Source organism: Micromesistius poutassou (assembly GCF_964030765.1).
Source record: "Micromesistius poutassou genome assembly, chromosome: 8".
Lineage (NCBI taxonomy): Eukaryota > Metazoa > Chordata > Actinopteri > Gadiformes > Gadidae > Micromesistius > Micromesistius poutassou.
In genome coordinates, this window is record NC_140278.1 from 14,459,085 (window position 1) to 14,476,880 (window position 17,796).

Here is a 17,796-nt window from a genome sequence, read left to right on the forward strand (position 1 = left end):
CCAAAAGGGTATCGGCATGTCTCCAGTTTTAGAGTTTGATCTGGCCCAAGGAGACAAATATAGCCGTATTGCCACAGGATCTTGATCGACAGGGCCCTTGTCGATCGAGTTAGAGTCATGCGGGTTGATGAGGATGTTGTCATTAATTAAATGAAACTCCTGAGACACTGTCAAACTCTGTACCGATTTACAACCAACCCGTTTATCTACGGATGCATCTCTGTATGTGTGAATTACAGTATTATCTCTCTCTCGCGCGCACTTTCGCTCTCTCTCTCTCGCGCGCTCTCTCTCTCTATATATACTGTATATTATTATATATATATATTGCCCTCTCTATCTATCTATCTTGATGACCCTCATTCCTTTGCATCCTCCGCCATCTCTCTCTCTCACCACCTTTTATCCTTCCCTCCTCCCTCCACACCCCTTCCTCAGTCTCTCTCCCAACCCTCCATCCATCTTCCTGCTTGCGTTCAGACAACCGTTTAACAGAGCCGCTCGCTAAGCACAGGAGGAGGGGGTGGGGGTGGTGATGATGAGTTATAGATGAGGAAGAGGCAAAGGGGGGGAGGAAAGTCCAGACTGGTCCTAGAGAGCGACGGACTGTATCGGATGGGATGTGAGTGTGTGTGTGTGTGTGTGTGTGTGGGGGGGGGGGGGGGGTGAATGCGTGGGTGTGTCTATGTGTGTGCATGTGCATGTGTGTATATGTGTGTGTGATTTAGAGAGGGAGAGAAAGACAGGGGTCAAGTGCAGATGTCAGAGCAAGGGTATTTACTGTAGATTACTTTTATTATAGGAAGTGTGAGACAGAGAGAGCAACAGAGAGAGATAGAGATATAGATAGAGAGAGAGAGAGATCTCTTGTAGCTATGGCAATATATCCTCACCTCCTCAGATGATGCATTAAACAGCAAAGGATTGTGGGTCTGCCGAAAGGATTAGCCTTCTATTGACCCAGATCCAGGCTAGATATTGGCTACTGCTCTGTCACCCTTTAAACTGACTGACAGTCTGCTTGCTCCATGTCTTCCACCTGCCAATTGCACAGCCTCTCTCTCCAAGTTTTAAAGGCGCAAAACCCATTGTTCAAGATCCTCACCACACAGGATCACTGTTATCTATGATCCATGTTTGTAATTATTGCTTGTGTATAAAACCGACATGGAAAATCCCGACTTCACCTTCACCTTGAGGTTTTGTGTGTTTTTATGACATTATTTGACACACATGGGTTTCTTTGTTTTAAACTGGGTTATGATTTTTTCCCTGGTCCTTGTCAGTGAAGGTTTTGTTATGCAAGGGAATGTGTTTTGTATTTGTCCCCAACACCAGACGTTACATCACTGACTTTGTTTATTGTTGAGTTCCTAAGTAAGCCCCCATTTTTGTTGGAAAAATGTTGCTTTAAGTTTAACAGACACACAAACAATCACCAAATATCATAGTTTGTCATTGAGATCCTGCCAGCTACCCTCACATCTGTTGCTAGATAAAGGCTTCTGTCAGCAGACATAAGGAATGGAGCCCTGGCAATATCAGGGACTGTCTACGCATCAAAAAAAGAAAAAAGTCTGCACGATACAAAACGCATATTGAGTGACTTTTATTTTGAAATCGCATCACAAATCGAAATGGAAATGGCTGAAGTATTTTACAATGAAGTTACTATTTGCGATTAAATATTGCCACGCAAATTTGTCTCCCACTGATCAACATTGGGAGCAACGCTGTTGATCTGAATCACTAACAGGGATCATGTGTTATCCATGGGGTTTATCAAGGCACAGTGGCCTGACTCCACAGTTTAAGAAAAAGAGCTGTAGTTGTTTAGCTGTCAAAGCCAACAGTCAACAGCCAACACTGCCAACACTGGACTGGACACAGTCATTGGTTAGGGTAGCCGGCCCGAGGAGACGCCATCGTATCTTCTCTTGAAGATCACTACCCCAGATCACTCCTTCCCTCTTCTGCTCCTCCTCCATCACCTCCCGCCGAGCACCTCCTCCTCAAAACCCCCAGCCCAGCCCCCCTAATCCCGTCTCCAGAGCTCATTACCCTCCGAGCACATTAGTCAATTATACCCCCTTTTTAATCCCCCGGAGGAACACCGGCTCCCGCCCTGGGATAAAGAGAAACTTCAATACCCTCAGTGACGGCTCGCTTTAATTTGCTGGGCGTGGATCAGAACCCAGGGGTTAAAGCCACACTGCAGGATCCTGCTGGGTTAGAACACCATCATCGGAGCTACTGAGAGGCAGTTCAGGTGATGAGGATGAGATGTGGTGCAGATGGACAGCAGGCTGAAGCAGGCCAGGGACATCCATCAGCCAAACGCCCCCGGTTATGAAGCCAGATGTACACAATAATGAATGGATGTAATGTGATGAGCATCCCTATCATAATGTCTCAGTACTACAGTAAGAGAGATCTCTTACCAGTTTCTTCTGTGCATGACGAAGGAATGTGTTTTGTACTTTTTTCCCCACAACACCAGACGAATGAACCTGATTCTTAACGGCTGAGTTCCTAGCTCTTTAACCTTTTGTGTTTCTGTGTGTTCTGCAGGCGATGCGGTTGCAGCGAACATTACCGAAACGGCTGGGCTCGTTAATCGCAGCTCCCTGCTTAACGAGGGGGCGGGGCCTGAGCAGGTTGAGGAGGCGCTGACCACGGTGACTGGAGCCGGCCCGGTGTCTGCCGAGGCGGCGGCGGCCAGGGCCGGGCGCGTCGCTCGCGCCGGGGAGAAAGACGAGCAGGGCAGCGGCATGTTCGGAGAGACCGCCGCGGTGCCCGCCGTGGAGGAGGTGGGCGTGGCCGCCCCTCCCCAGCTCAGCCCCGATTCAGCGGAGACGGAGCTCTTGTTGCCTAGCAACCCCCGGCGCGAGGAAGCGCCGCCGCCGCCGCCGAGCGAGAAGGAGGACGAGGAGGTTGGCGGCGAAGAGGAGCCGGAGGCGGAGCCCACCAACCCGCCGTGGCTGGTCGCCAAGGACACCTCCGTGTTTGACCTGGACCCCCGCCTCCTCACCACCACGCCCCCGCCCCCGGGCGCCGTCAACCCCTCCCACCCGGACGTCCTCCACGTGGACTTCTTCGACCAGCTGGCGCGTGGCCGCAGCGACCTGGCGCCGCCCTCCCCCTCCTCCCTGGCCCACGAGCTGCAGGGCGGCGACCCCACCTCCTGGGCCATGCCCGACAACTACGACTACCTCACGCCCTACGACGAGGGGGCCTCGCCCACCGCCGACGAGTACACCTACAGCACCACCACCGAGACCTACGACAGCGCCGAGGACCCCAGGCCGGCCCCGGGCCGCCCCCCCAGACCCCGGGCCCCCGAGGATAAGGCCCCCCTGCCGGGAGGAGGGGGCGGCGGCGCGGCGGCGGCGGCGGCCGAGAGCCCGGACACCCCCAGGGTGCCGGTGTCCGCGGTGGACGGGTCGGACGGGCTGGGGGGCTGCCGCCCGGGCTACCAGATGCTGAACGGAAGCTGCCGCTCGCCCTGCGACTCGCTGGTCAACTACTGCTTCAACGGAGGGCAGTGCTACCTGATCGAGGGCCAGGGGGCGCTCTGCAGGTGACACCCTCCCCCACACAGGCACACGTCCCCTCACACACGTCCCCTCACACACGTCCCCTCACACACGTCCCCTCACACACGTCCCCTCACACACGTCCCCTCACACACGTCACCTCACACACGTCCCCTCACACACGTCACCTCACACACGTCCCCTCACACACGTCCCCTCACACACGTCCCCTCACACACGTCCCCTCACACACGTCACCTCACACACGTCACCTCACACACATAACCTTACACATACACACACACACACAGGCACATGTCACCTCACACACGTCACCTCACACACAGACACACATAACCTTACATACACACACACACATTACCTCACACACGTTACCTCACACACAGACACACACATAACCTTACACATACATACACACACACACACACACACACATACACACACACACAGATAACCTCACACACACACACACGCACATGCACACACACAGATAACCTAGGGCTGGGCGATTAATCGAATTTTGATCACGATTTCGATTTTAGCTTGAAACGATCACCAAACTAATATAATCGAGTTGAAACTATTATTATTTTTTATTATTATTTTTTATTTTTTATTATTTCTTTATATAAATTGCAGAACAGCTGGATAAATATCTGGACATTATTTTCTATTTGACCATTTTGAAAAGTTCTCATTTACAAAGTGTTTTTTGTAAATGAGAGAAATTATGAATACATGCATTGTGTTTTCAAACACGAATAATCGAGATTTCGATATTTTTTTTTTATTATTATTTTTTTTTTCTTTTTTTATTTCAAACAGCAACATCAAAACAAACAAAAACAGCAACAAAAACACACAGCCAAAACAGGAAACAAACAAACAAACAAACAAACACAAGAAGAACAAAAACAAAACAAAACAACGACAAACGCTACCCAGACATTTACAGAACTGTGTTAATATGTTTCGCAATGGGGCCCCAGACACAGTCAGTCTCCACGGGTGGTGTAACAGTACCCGGATTGCGGCGAAACATTTCTAGGTGTATCCCTGAGACCATTTCCCTCAGCCACCTGGAAAAGCTAGGAGGGTCGGTGGCCTTCCAGTCGTTAAGTATCAACCTTTTTGCCACCAAAGTGCCAAATCTGATAGTCACCTGCATAGGGCGAGGGAGTGAATAGAAAGCTTCGGAGCAACCAAACAATATAAAAACTACATCTGGATCCAGCTGCACATCATAAACATTACTATACCATGAGAAGATCTGTTGCCAAAAAGAAACAATCTTTGGACAGAGCCAAAACATGTGCCCCAGGGTCCCTAGACCTTGGTTGCATCTGTCACAAATATTGGAAACATCAGGATACATTTTACTGAGTTTTACCTTGGAATAGTGTAATCTGTGCATGATTTTATATTGGATCAGCTGCAACCTAGCATTGGTTGAACCTAAATGAATCTTTTCCAACCCTTCCCTCCACACCTCATCGGACAGCTCCGTACCAAGATCTGCCTCCCATGCAGACTTGATATGGTTTGTTGACAGAACTGAAACTTTGGAAAACAATGAAACAAATTTTGAAACAAGGTGTTTAGATCCTGGCTTTTGTTTCATTATAGCAAAAAATGGGTGCTCCATAGGATTTATGTAGTTGTTTACATTTACAAAATGCCTTACTTGTAGATAGCGAAAAAAGTGGGATTGAGGAAGGGAAAAGCTTTCCTTCAACTCATTGAATGAAGCTAAATGATTATGCATATACAAATCTGAGAAGGTAACCAGACCCCTTTGTCTCCAGAATACAAAGGCTTGATCAGACTTAGCTGGAACAAAACTATGGTTAAAACAAATAGGAGAATATTTAGAAAAATCAGGTAGTTTGAGTACCTTCCTAATTTGTTTTAAAATTTTAGAGATTTCGATATTGACCAAAATAATCGTGGTTATGATTTTTTCCATAATCGAGCAGCCCTAAGATAACCTCACACACACACACACACACACACACACACACACACACACACACACAAACAACCTCACGCACACACACATACACACACAACCCCTCACACACAGACAACCTCAGACAGACACACATAAGAACACACACATTCACACACACGGACATACCTACACACACACACACACACACACACACACACACACACACACACACACACACACACACACACACATGAACACAAACACTAACAACCACAAAGACACACTCACACAGAAACACATACATTCACACATATAATTTATAATATATTATATTTAATATTGATATATGTAATATTCTTATATCCACATTTTCTCATTCTACCTACCTTGTGGTATTAATACCCCCCATTACCCTGAATGTGAAAAGCATTAAAAACAGCTTGTGGGGATTTCATCTCAGAATCATACACTAATGCTTCAGTTCAATGCTGGATCCACAATGGTTGCATTGGGATAATTCTCTGCATGAATTGAAGGTCAGAGAGATTAAGAAAACACATTTATATACAAATGTATATAAAATGAATAACGGGTCATGGATTTGGGTCGAGCCTGAGATTTGAATATTTCAGTAGCCACACTAAAACGTAATATAAAAACCATATCAGCATTCTGGAATCAGGACGGGGGGACGGAGGACATATCTCGTCACAGAGAGGCTTGAATGAGCCATCATATCCCCCAGTCCTATCTACAATCGCGCCATGATATTTATATCAATCAATAACAATCCTGCTGTCAAAAGAAATGTCACCAAGATTTATAATGTCATCCCATGTCTATCAAAAATCGGAAGCCCTTTGATTCAACACATTTAGCTTCTGCTTGTCTCACTTCTCTACTTACTACCTGCGGTACTTTCTTTTCATTGTCATCAACAAGCAGGTAGGGGTTATGCATCTTGTCCAAGAATGTGGGCATTCAGATCTCAAACCCAGCACCTTTCAGCGGAGGGCTAAACATCAGGAGACGACCACTCGACTGTCCCCATTTGGTTCATCTTGACTCTCAGTTGAATGGTCTTCAATCATTGCGTAATTAGTCTGTGTGTTGTGCCAACTAGGAATATCACAGAGTAGGAGAACAGCAGCAGCTGCCCATTGCCTGATCGGTAATGAAGACGAGGTTTCATTTTGCACAGATTACGAGGTGAGGCCGTGGATGACATCAATCTTGGCACTGCTGCTGATGTGCTGTTTAGCAACCACTTAGTCTAAAAGGGTTTCCATGTTTAGATGGTGGAGTTGTGACCCCTGGGTCTGGGAAAATGGATAAATCCATGGTGAGTTAAAACCCAGATGAACGGCTCGCTTAACAGTTTTCCTAACGGACACACTTGGCGTTTTGTTGTTGTTGTTTGTTTTGCAACCAAACTGCAAACTGAATAATCCTTTTTTTAAGAGCAGTTAAAATGTGTTTCCCTTATTGTTTAGTCATCCCAGTAGAACACTAAACAGAAGTTGCATTATGAGCGTGTGACTCCCACCTCCACAGCCTCATCCAAGTGAAGAGGAAATTAATGAAAAACAAAAAAAAGTGGAGAATCCAATAGCATCGCCATGGCAACGCTGTTCCCAATCGATTGTGTTTGCTCCGGCAACAGCATCCCTGATGCATAGGGACCTGGAATGGGGTTAGGCTAGCCTCTGCTAATCCATATAGTATGGCATAGCCTCACCAAATGTATAGGCTAACCTAGCCTTGTCTAGCCTAGCCTAGCCCAGCCTTACATATACACAGATTAAGCTCAGTTTGTTTTTGTGGGGATAGGTGGTGAATATTCTGCATATACGTATATATATATATATATATATATATATATATATATATAATAACAAATGACACAAAATGAATATTCTATGCAGACTACGGATTTGAATGAATTGTTGATTTAATTTATATGATAATTTAATTATCCCTAGAAAATGATGTAGGTCACACACACACACACACACACTCACAGAGACACGCACGCGTGCACACACAATGGGTATTGTGACACACACCATGCTCTTGGTCTAAGAAGTAGATTCACATTCAAGTAGATCTCACTTCTCTTTAGAAACCCATGACTCCTCCTCCTGCCACACCCACTCCCCTCTCTGTGTTCAGATCTTCACCATGACCTACGACCCTGTGAATCCAAGCAGAGTAATCGTTATAATAATAAAGGGTGCAGCCTTGTGCCTGGTTAATGCCAGAAATAAATGTGTAATGTGTGCTCTTCACATTGTCACGTTCATGTTTAATGGTGTGATAGTGAAGCCAAACCAAAAAGCCTTGTAACAAAATATGGCAAGGTGAGATATGAGATAAAAGAAAAAAATAAAACATTGAATATATTAATCCCACACAGGAAATTAGGTGTCATCGCAGAACAAAAAGGACAGGAATAGGAACTAGTAGTACGATTACAGGTATATTAAAAAGAAGACATTACGATTTGGGGTCTTGGCCAGTGTGCATTCAGTATGACAAACCTCCCCAGCGAGACCAAGGCTGAACAGATGCACACACTCACAAACCCACACACACGCAATATGGGTCAGTGGAGTGTTAAAAGGGATCAAGACCAATATGCTGTTGAGCCGTGTGTGTGTGTGTGTGTGTGTGTGTGTGTGTGTGTGTGTGTGTGTGTGTGTGTGTGTGGTTGTCTGTGTGTGTGTGTGTGTGTGTGTGTGTGTGTGTGTGTGTCTGTATCTGTGTGTGTGTGTGTGTGTGTGTGTGTGTGTGTGTCTGTGTCTGTGTGTGTATGTGTTGTGCCTATCCCTTTGTGAGTCAGTGTACTGTGTGTGTGTGTGTGTGTGTGTGTGTGTGTGTGTGTGTGTGTGTGTGTGTGTGTGTGTTTGGTCTGCACACTAAGTGTTTGGATTTCTTTGTTTAGCTGATGGAGGCAGGGCCCAGGTCCAGTGCTGCAGGGTGGATGTGTGACACCATCCAGATCTCTGTATCCACATAGCTCTCCGCCTTCCACTAGGGTCCTACAAGGCCAGGGTAACCGCTCTCTCACTGGTGGTGGCTACTGAGAGGAATGCTCTATTTAAAAAATGTCATGGAATGCAAATATATGACATATGAAGTGATGAGCATGGAATCTAATGGAATACAGATCACTGATTGGTTCTCGGGATGTGCTTGGCGACACGAAGACTGCAATCTAAAATAAGAACCTGATTCATATGAGAACGACTGCGTGTGTGTGTGTGTGTGTGTGTGTGTGTGTGTGTGTGTGTGTGTGTGTGTGTGCGTGTATTTGTGTGTATTTGTGTGTGTGTGTGTGTGTGTGTTTTAGGAGAGCTGAAAGGGCTAAGAAGAGACAGGGATGTTGAGCATCGATTGATGTCATGACTAAGAGAATAGACTTTCTGCGTGTCTGTCTGTCTGTCTGTTCTTTTGTCCACTGGATAGCTTCTGTCCGACAATCTTGACAACAGCACTGAAGAGAGGAGTCAAAAATAAAGGAAACACTATTGGACACAGAGAGACTAAGGTAGCCAGAATGTGAGAGTTTGAGTTATTATTGTGAGAAATACCAGATGTTTGAGTTTGTGTGTTTGCGGCTCAGTTGGAGTTTGAGAGAAACTGAACAATACCAGAATAACTGTCAAAAAAAAGTACAGATGAAGGGAAAGAGCGAGAGCGAGTGAAAGAGAGAGAGGGAGAAAGACAGAGACAGAGAGAGAGAGAGAGAGAGAGAGAGAGAGAGAGAAAGACAGAGGCAGAGAGAAAGAGAGAGAGAGAGAGAGAGAGAGAGAAATTGGGGCCGTTGGATATAGCGAGTCAATAAGAATCAGAAACTAAGTAAGAGAATGAGTCACAACTTCACCGGCACTGCCAGCATGGAAACACTGGGGTAGAGACCAAGCCTGTTTATTGGCCTACGTGTGTGTGCATGTGTGTCAATGTGTGTGTATGTGTGTGTCTGTGTGTGTGTGTATCTTTTGCAGCTTGATAAAATTAAGTAGAGTTATGAAGGGCCAGCGGCACAGTGTATCCATAACCCCTCATAACCCACACTCACACACACACACAACACGCACACATGCAGAAGCACGCTGCAAACACTTATTTATTTATGACAGGCAATGTGTTTTAATTGCTTACACATGCTCAGACCGCAAACCAGATGTGTGTGTGTGTATACACACATGTGCATATTTATACATTAATAGTTTGTTTGAATACATTTTTATTCAATATAATACTCACACACAAAGACAAATATATTGTGTTTATCAACCAGTCCTCGGAGGAACGATCAGTCGTACAATAGGCACACTATTGTAGCTTTGGTTTTTATGTGTGCGACTGTGATGCTCTTTGTCTGCAGTGGAGGAACACGGGACACATCTGCATGTCTGGAGCTGCTGATGGTGTGTTGAACGCTCTCCAGGGACTCTGAGATTCATTTATTATGGGATGGATGAGCCAGCATCTGGAGGCCTAGCAGCAGGCACGCTGGAGCCATCCGTTTTGACACTCGGACCAGGCTGTGGCGAACAGTGTCAGTGTTTCACTGTTTGTTGATCAGAGCCTTTTATCTAGAGCGGCTCACACTAAATATTACAGACTGTTACAATAGGAGATTAGATTTGGTTTTTTGGTTTACAATATTGAGGTTCATACCCAGAACCTTTCGGCTGAGAGATATACACTGCTAAAGGAGGAATAGTAAATGATAACATAAAGCTTTTGTAAGAATTTGTTTTTTTGCATTACTACATTGAACCAGTCGGTTAGGGTTTGGGACTAGGGCTAAGGTTAGGGTTAGGGACTAGGGTTAGTGACTAGGGCTAAGGTTAGGGTCAGGGGTTGAGGTTAGGGACTAGGGTAGAAGTTAGTCTTAGAGACTAGGGTAAAGGTTAGGGTCAGGGGTTGAGGTTAGGGACTTGGGTAAAGGTTCGGGTTGACCACGATTTCCTCCAACACCAAGAGACACACCAAGATGCATAATGCATGTAATAATCCTCCCAGTACTCTTGTGCTACACACTGGCATAGAACCTGGATCAGTCGCTAAGTGCTGCACAACCACTGTGCTGATCAACGGGTTGGAAGGAGAAGACCCATTTCCCTGAGGGGATTACACAATGTTGTTTTATTTTCTTACACTATTCATTTCCATTCACATATCCTCTCGGTACAAAGCTCTTGCTTGCAAATACACTGGGCTTGGTTTCCTTATATGGAAATTGGCGTCATGAGAAGGAATATTTCAAAGCTCCCCAACAAATGACACTGTTTTCCTTCGAGATCATCTGTGCTTGTTTAGTATTTTCCACTCGGCCAGGGCTTGGGAAACACAGACATAGGAAAGGAAATGCATGATCTCAATGGATGTACTGGGAGACTGCCATGATCAAGGGTGGTCCCAGATGATGTTGTTTTCTATATGGTTTTATCTTTCTAATCCTCTTTACATAGAGTAGATCCTCTCCGATCTGCAGTTGTTGCAGGCAGTCTGTTGTCCACTGGCCTGCAGAGAACGCTGTGGACCCGGTGTCTCTAATCTAGTGTAATCTGATATTTGATGAGGTTTTAAGGGAGAGGAAGCGACTCGGTAGATGAAGGTCTAGGGTTTATTCAAGGAGGATTGAAGGTTGCTTTCCTATTTTCCTTTTTTTTATCAGTTTAGTTTAAAAGTTTTAAGTTTTCTTCTTGACAACTCTCGATGGCAGTGGGTATTGTTCTGTAGGCGTGTCCAACTTTAACTTGTTGTGGCTGTTACCAGATTGTACTTCAGATGGAAACCTTAAATGGCAGCAAAATAAAGGTCAAATTAAAGTCTTTCACCATATTTGTAACACATTTTTTATGATGCTTCCCCCCACCAAAACATCACCATAACCTGACACGAGACATTAGAAAGCAGGGCCCACTTATGTGCAGTTTTCCTCTCAGCCTCAGAAAGAGAGGAAGACAGAAGGCTGTGTGTTTGGGGGGGGGGGGCTCTAAATTAGCCCCACCCCCCCCCCCCCCTCCCTCCATTATGTTTTATCAAGCCCAGCAGGGTGCTGCCTATCAGGGGGTGCAGACCCATCTGTCCCACTGTTCACCGCTGCACGCCAAGTGCAGGGACTCTCTCTCCCTCTCTCTCTTTGTCTCTCTGCCTCCCACTCTTTCTGTCTGTCTTTCTCTCTTCTAGTCACTCTCTCCGTCTGGCTCTCATTCTAACCTGGCATCCTTCTCCTTTCTTTCTCTCCTTTTTGTCTTTCTTTCTTTCTTCATTCATCTTTTGTGTCAACATTGTCTATTCTAACTATTTTTGTAACTCCTTTTTAATTTCCTTGTCATGGCTTCTGTCCGTCGTTCTTTCTTTATTGCTGCATTCATCTTTTGTGTCGACATATCTTTTATCCCTCCTTCAGCCCAATGTTGTAAACCATGTTGAGTCAGGCCATCCCAGGCCAGGCTAGGCTAGGCTAGGCTATGCCATGCCAGGCCAGGGCAGGCTAGGTCATGCCAGGGCAGACTAGGTCATGCCAGGCTAGGCAAGGCTATGCCAGATAAGCAATGCTTCTCTAACAGGGCAGCATTTAGCGGGGTAATGACGATGTGAGAGAGTGGACTTATTGTTTTATTGGCTTTACCAATCAACCTTGTTAGTGATGTCATCATGGCCCATCATTTATGCCGCTTCTCTTTGGGGAAATTTTTTTTTTTTTTCACATAGTGGTCACAGTCACGGTCAGGCCCAATTTGGGCAGACCTTATCGACATAGAAGTCATTAACTTCCTGTGAGCCAAATTCAAAATTTGACTTTTAAGATACGGTCGACATTTACATAAGCACAAAAGCTTCTCTGTATTTTGTTCTTCTGTAAACATGATCACGTCAAATGTTGAACTTGGCTTACAGCAAGCTACGGAGCTATGTTGATGCTAACAGAAGTTTTAGTGAGGTTCTACTGCCACATGCGGATAGAGCTTGAAGTTCAAGAGTGACAAGCACCCCTACACTTTTAGTTATTTAATTTTGCTGTTAGCTAAGCTAAGCCTCTGACAAGCCACCCACCCACCTGCTGTCAGAAAAACATCAGTTTTTTTCATTGTGTTTATTATTTCTTGACATGTTATGAAATATCGTGCATAGGAGATACACTATGGCTGATGTTTGAGCAGACATGAGAGATGTGGAACAGCTGGAGTTGTCAAAGTGAGAGAGAGAGAGAGTAATAGAGACAGAGAGACATAGAGACAGACAGAGAGAGAGTTTACCTTTAAGAGAGAGAGAGAGTAATAGCGACAGAGAGACATAGAGACAGACAGAGAGAGAGTTTACCTTTAAGAGAGAGAGAGAGAGAGAGAGAGAAGAGGGCAGAAGTAGATTGGAAGAGAGATGAGAAAAAAAAAATGAGATAGAGGGTGATAGATTTGTTCCTGTGATTTGGCAATGTATATGTACGTTTTTCATGCCAATAAACCTTTTGAATCTTGAGCTAGAGAGAGGAAGTGTGTTTGAGTGTGTATGTGTGTGTGTGTGTTTGAGCGTGTGTGCGTGTGTGTGTGTGTGTGTGGGGTGTGGGTGGTTGTCATGGGTGCAGGGGGCTGGCGCTCGCAGGGTATGACATGACTAGGGCTGCATTCTTCTTTTCTCTCCTTGTACCGCTCAGCTGGGTTGCCACGGTAACCAACCCATCCGTAATTCTCTCCTCGCCTCGCAGTTCTCTCATTTTCCATTCCCCTCTTCTCTCTCTCTCTCTCCCTCTCTCTCTCCCCCCTCTCTCTCTCTGCCTCTCTCTCGTTCTCCTTTATGTAAAACCACGTAGTGCTGAAGGGTGAGTGGGTTTTAATCACCCTCAACAGTCCCCTCTTCTCTCTGATATTCAGCGTCAGTCCTCCGTGGTGCATGTGGATAGGTCCTCTATTCTTGCTTGATGAACAGCGCTGTTGGTGTTGTAGACATGAACGTCGCCCGAGAAATCCCATTAATTTCTACTCACCCTATTATTCATACTGTGCATGCATACACATGCAAACAGTTTTACCCAAACACACACACACATACACACACACACACACACACGCACGCACGCACGCACGCACGCACACACACACACACACACACACACACACACACACACACACACACACACACACACACACACACACACACACACACAAACACAGAGACTTTGTTTGAGACTTTCTTTGCCAGGGGCGACTGTGCCTGTCATTAAAATTGGAAGAGGCGGGAGAAAAAAGTCTATTTAATATGAAGAAAGCCAATGGGTCATTATGTACCCCCCTAACCAATAAGAGGACGACACAGACAGGAGCAATAACTGTAGCAGCCAGATACAAAGCAGTGGGGCGGGGTCAGAGTTCGCTGCTATAGAAACAGAATGGAGCAGGTGATGCTGCAGCTTGGCGGCGGGAGTCTGCAGCAGGGCAGATGGTGTGGTGACATGGTGCAGGTGGAGGTAGATGAATGGAGAGATGGAGGAGGGAGAGAGGTGGGGGAGGAGGCACGATAGATGTAGCACACTATGCAGGTGTAAGGTCTCACACATATAACTAGAGCACACTCTCACCCTCACACACACACCCACCCAAACACATTCTCATACACACACACACACACACACACACACACACACACCCCTAAACGCATTTTCACATACAAACACTCATACATCAGTTAAATCAAAACGCTCAATATATTAGTCGGTGTGTTTTTCAACGCCATGCTCTTCCCCCCCCCAGGTGTAACGTCCAGGACTACATCTGGCACAAGGGCTCCCGGTGCGATGCGGTGGTGACAGAGTTCCAGGTGATGTGTCTGGGGGTGGGGGCGTCCGCCCTGGTCCTCCTGCTGCTGTTCATGATCGTGGTCTGCTTCGCCAAGAAGCTGCACGTCCTCAAGACGGAGAACAAGAAGCTGCGCAAACGCAGGTGAGGTCGCCATGGCGATGCGGACGCCATCTTGTGTCATGATATAAGGCTACGGTATGTAGGGTGGTGTGTGGTATTCTAAAACGGGTGGCTTAAATCAAGCGATCTGATTGGTTCCCAACTGTTGTATAATGAGCGTATACATAACAGCTATGACGCCCGTTCAGTTTACAGAGTTCCGTATCACTCCGCGCTTAACTTGATCTGTTGTTTATTTATATATAAAAGCAATAGCATAGTTCACTGAAGCCTAAAAATGTGTTGATTGCTGGAGAGGGTGGAAATGTTGTAAAGCAATAGGCACACTGTGAGTGAACTGCTCGATAGTAGGCTAAATTGCCGGCGAACCGAGCTACCGTCTCTAGCCTTCTCTCTGAAGGACGCTACGCTACAGTGTGTTGCATAGCAACCGCCACGCACTTTGCAGGCAGCCAGGAGGGACTACATTTTTGTATTTGTTAAAAAAATGCTTTTCCGACTTTCTCACTTTTTCAAAATTGAGGGTGTCTATGACTTTCATTTCGCCATACTTACGTAACCGTTTTATAAAAGCAATAGATCACTTCAGTCAGTGAAATGTGCTCATTATACCACAGTTAAGGGGCGTTGTTCGTCCCGACATGCAGCGGAGGGACGACGACCCCCTTAACTGTGGTATAATGAGAACATTCCACAGCCTGTCGTGATCTATTGCTTAATTGTACCACACAGTAGTGGAATTTAAACGTGAATTAATGTGTACTCATCTAGTGTACTGATATATTGTGTTACAGTTGCAGTATGTTATGTTACGTCAAGTTGTATTGCATTATACTGAGTATACTATATGATGAGGATGATGAGGATGAGGATAATGATGATTATGATGATGGTGAGGAGGATGAGGATGGGGATTATATGAAGTGAAGTGCACCCAGATACTCACCACTCATATAACTTTCACAGACCTGTGCATGTATAAATTATACACATTGAGGAGTAAGATATATCACTGCCGTGGTTGCTCCTGACAAACCGCTAACACAACATTATGTTAAGCGAGAGATGTGGTCAGTGGTTATGGGGTTTAATAGTAATTGCAGTGGTTGTTGGGATTCCTGTTCTAGTTATGGAGAGGCAGAGACAGTTATTGATAGGAGGAGAGAGAGGGAGAGAGAGTGAGACAGGAGGAGAGAGACAGGGAGAGAGACAGAGAGTGATAGGAGGAGAGGGGGAGGGAGAGAGAGAGAGAGAGAGAGAGAGAGAGAGAGAGAGAGAGAGAGAGATAGAAGGAGAGGGAGAGAGACAGAGAGTGACAGGAGGAGAGTAAGGGAGAGATCCAGAGGAAATAAAATAATGGTCAAATAGTACAAGATGTAGTGGGTGGGGGAGGGGGGGGTCGCATTAAGTGGAATGTGTCGAAGGGTGACACAGGTGAGTGTGGGAGATGATTGAGCAATAACGCCTCAACTAAGGAGTGTGAGGAGAGAGGAGGGGATAAGCAGTAGGAGGAGGAGCAGGAGGAGGTGTACTGCAGATAAACAACTGGAGGAACAAAGGATGACAGACAGAAGAAGAGAGGGAGAACAAAGAGAACAACTGGGGGGGGGGGGATAGCGAAATAGATATCAGGAGGCAAACCAAGAGAGAGAAACAGAGAGAAAAGATGAAGAGATGGGGACTGAACCGAGGGCTGAGGGCTGCGAGACCTGCCGTGGTGCAAAGGCAGCGCTTTGCCTAGCAACAGAGCCATCGCTATGGTGAGCTCGGCGGACGCGGCGCAAGCCCAGAATGCTAATGCAGCCCCCCCCCCCAAGCTCCAACACCAGAATCCCACGCTGAAGCTATTTATATCTCCCAGGAGGACGGCTAACGCCGGCCACGGCGGGCAGGAGCACGGAGTTGAGGCCGCTGATGAAGACGAGGAGTGTGTGGAGTGTGGATGGAAGGGGGAACTGGTGCAGTCGGAGCGGTGCAGCCGTGGCGCTAGCGCAGCCGACGCATAAGGCGGTTGTAGCGCGAGCTAGCAAAAAAAAAAAGGAAAAAAGGAAAAGGGATGATGATGTCATCCGTACTCCGAAAGTAGGGCAGACCGGGAGAAGAGCGGGGAGGGGGGGGGGGGGGGGGGGTTTAGCGGTGGGGGGGGGGGGGGGGGGGGGGGGAGTGAGAGAGAGGGAAAGAGAAAAAAAAGGTGGGGTTGACCTACATACAGCTGTGCGACCTGAGGGTGTGTGTGTGTGTGTGTGTGTGTGTGTGTGTGTGTGTGTGTGTGTGTGTGTGAGTGTGAGTGTGTGTGTGTGTGTGTGTGTGCGCATTAGAGTGTGCCCGCACACTCAATGTTGAGCTTGTTCATGCATGGGTGCTTTCACGTGTGTGGCCAGAGCAGAGGCGCATGCGAAATGTGTATTTTGTATTTTCTTTATGCATATAGCTGCTCATGCATGCATGAATGCGTGCATGTATGGGGATGTATGTGTGTGTGTGTGTGTCTGTGTGTGTGTGTGTGTGTGTGTGTGTGTGTGTGTGTGTGTGTGTGTGTGTGTGTGTGTTGTGTGTGTCTGTGTGTGCATGCACCAGTGTGTGTGCGGACATGTGTGTCTGTGTGTGTTCATATGTATGTGTGTGTGTGTGTGTGTGTGTGTGTGTGTGTGTGTGTGTGTGTGCGTGTGTGTGTGTGTGTGTGTGTGTGTGTGTGTTGTGTGTGTGTGTGTGTGTGTGAGTGTGAGTGTGAGTATGAGTGTGTGTGTGTGTGTGTGTGTGTGTGTGTGTGTGGGCGGGTGTGGGCGTGTATGGATGTCCAGTAGAAGTGAGGGATGGGTTAGCAGCGTGAAGGAAGTGAAGAGGAAAGAGAGATGGAGAGATGAATGTGTGAACAGAGGCGAGAGGAAGGAGGCGGGGAGCAAACACAGTAGAGAGATTATGCAGAGAGAAACACAGCATGACACACTGCAGTGTGTGTGTGTGTGTTTGTGTTTCTGTGTGTGTGTGTGTGTTTGTGTGTCTGTTTCAGTCTCATTAATACATTTGACTTTTGTCTCCATCTGGCGTGCATGTGTGTGTGTGTGTGTGTGTGTGTGCGTGTGTGTGTGGTGCTTTTCAGGTTAGAAACACCCGTTCCCTGTCACAATCAAGATCCGACCTAGTTCACCCATCATTGTGCACAAAAACACTGCACTGTCACACAAAAAGTGTCACACATACAAACACACACATCCTCAAAAAACACACAATTCAGAGGCAATCTGTTGTTCTGTGGTCAACCATCTCTCTCTCTCTCTCTTTCTCTCTCTCTTTCTCTCTCTCTCTCTCTCTCTCTCTCTCTTTCTTGCTCTCTCACTGTCTCTCTCCCTCACTC

At 46.5% G+C, this 17,796-nt stretch overlaps 1 protein-coding gene across 1 annotated transcript in view; it reads left to right on the forward strand.

The window, feature by feature from the left end:
- cspg5a (chondroitin sulfate proteoglycan 5a) overlaps positions 1–17,796 on the forward strand; it is a gene marked incomplete at its 3' end in the record, with an annotated part of 31,276 nt that overhangs the window by 7,832 nt on the left and 5,648 nt on the right. Inside the window, exons 2-4 of the mRNA XM_084471927.1 lie at positions 2,572–3,580; positions 14,274–14,462; positions 16,303–16,399. Coding sequence (XP_084328053.1) covers positions 2,572–3,580; positions 14,274–14,462; positions 16,303–16,399 — 1,295 coding nt within the window. The remainder of the gene's footprint in view (positions 1–2,571; positions 3,581–14,273; positions 14,463–16,302; positions 16,400–17,796) is intronic.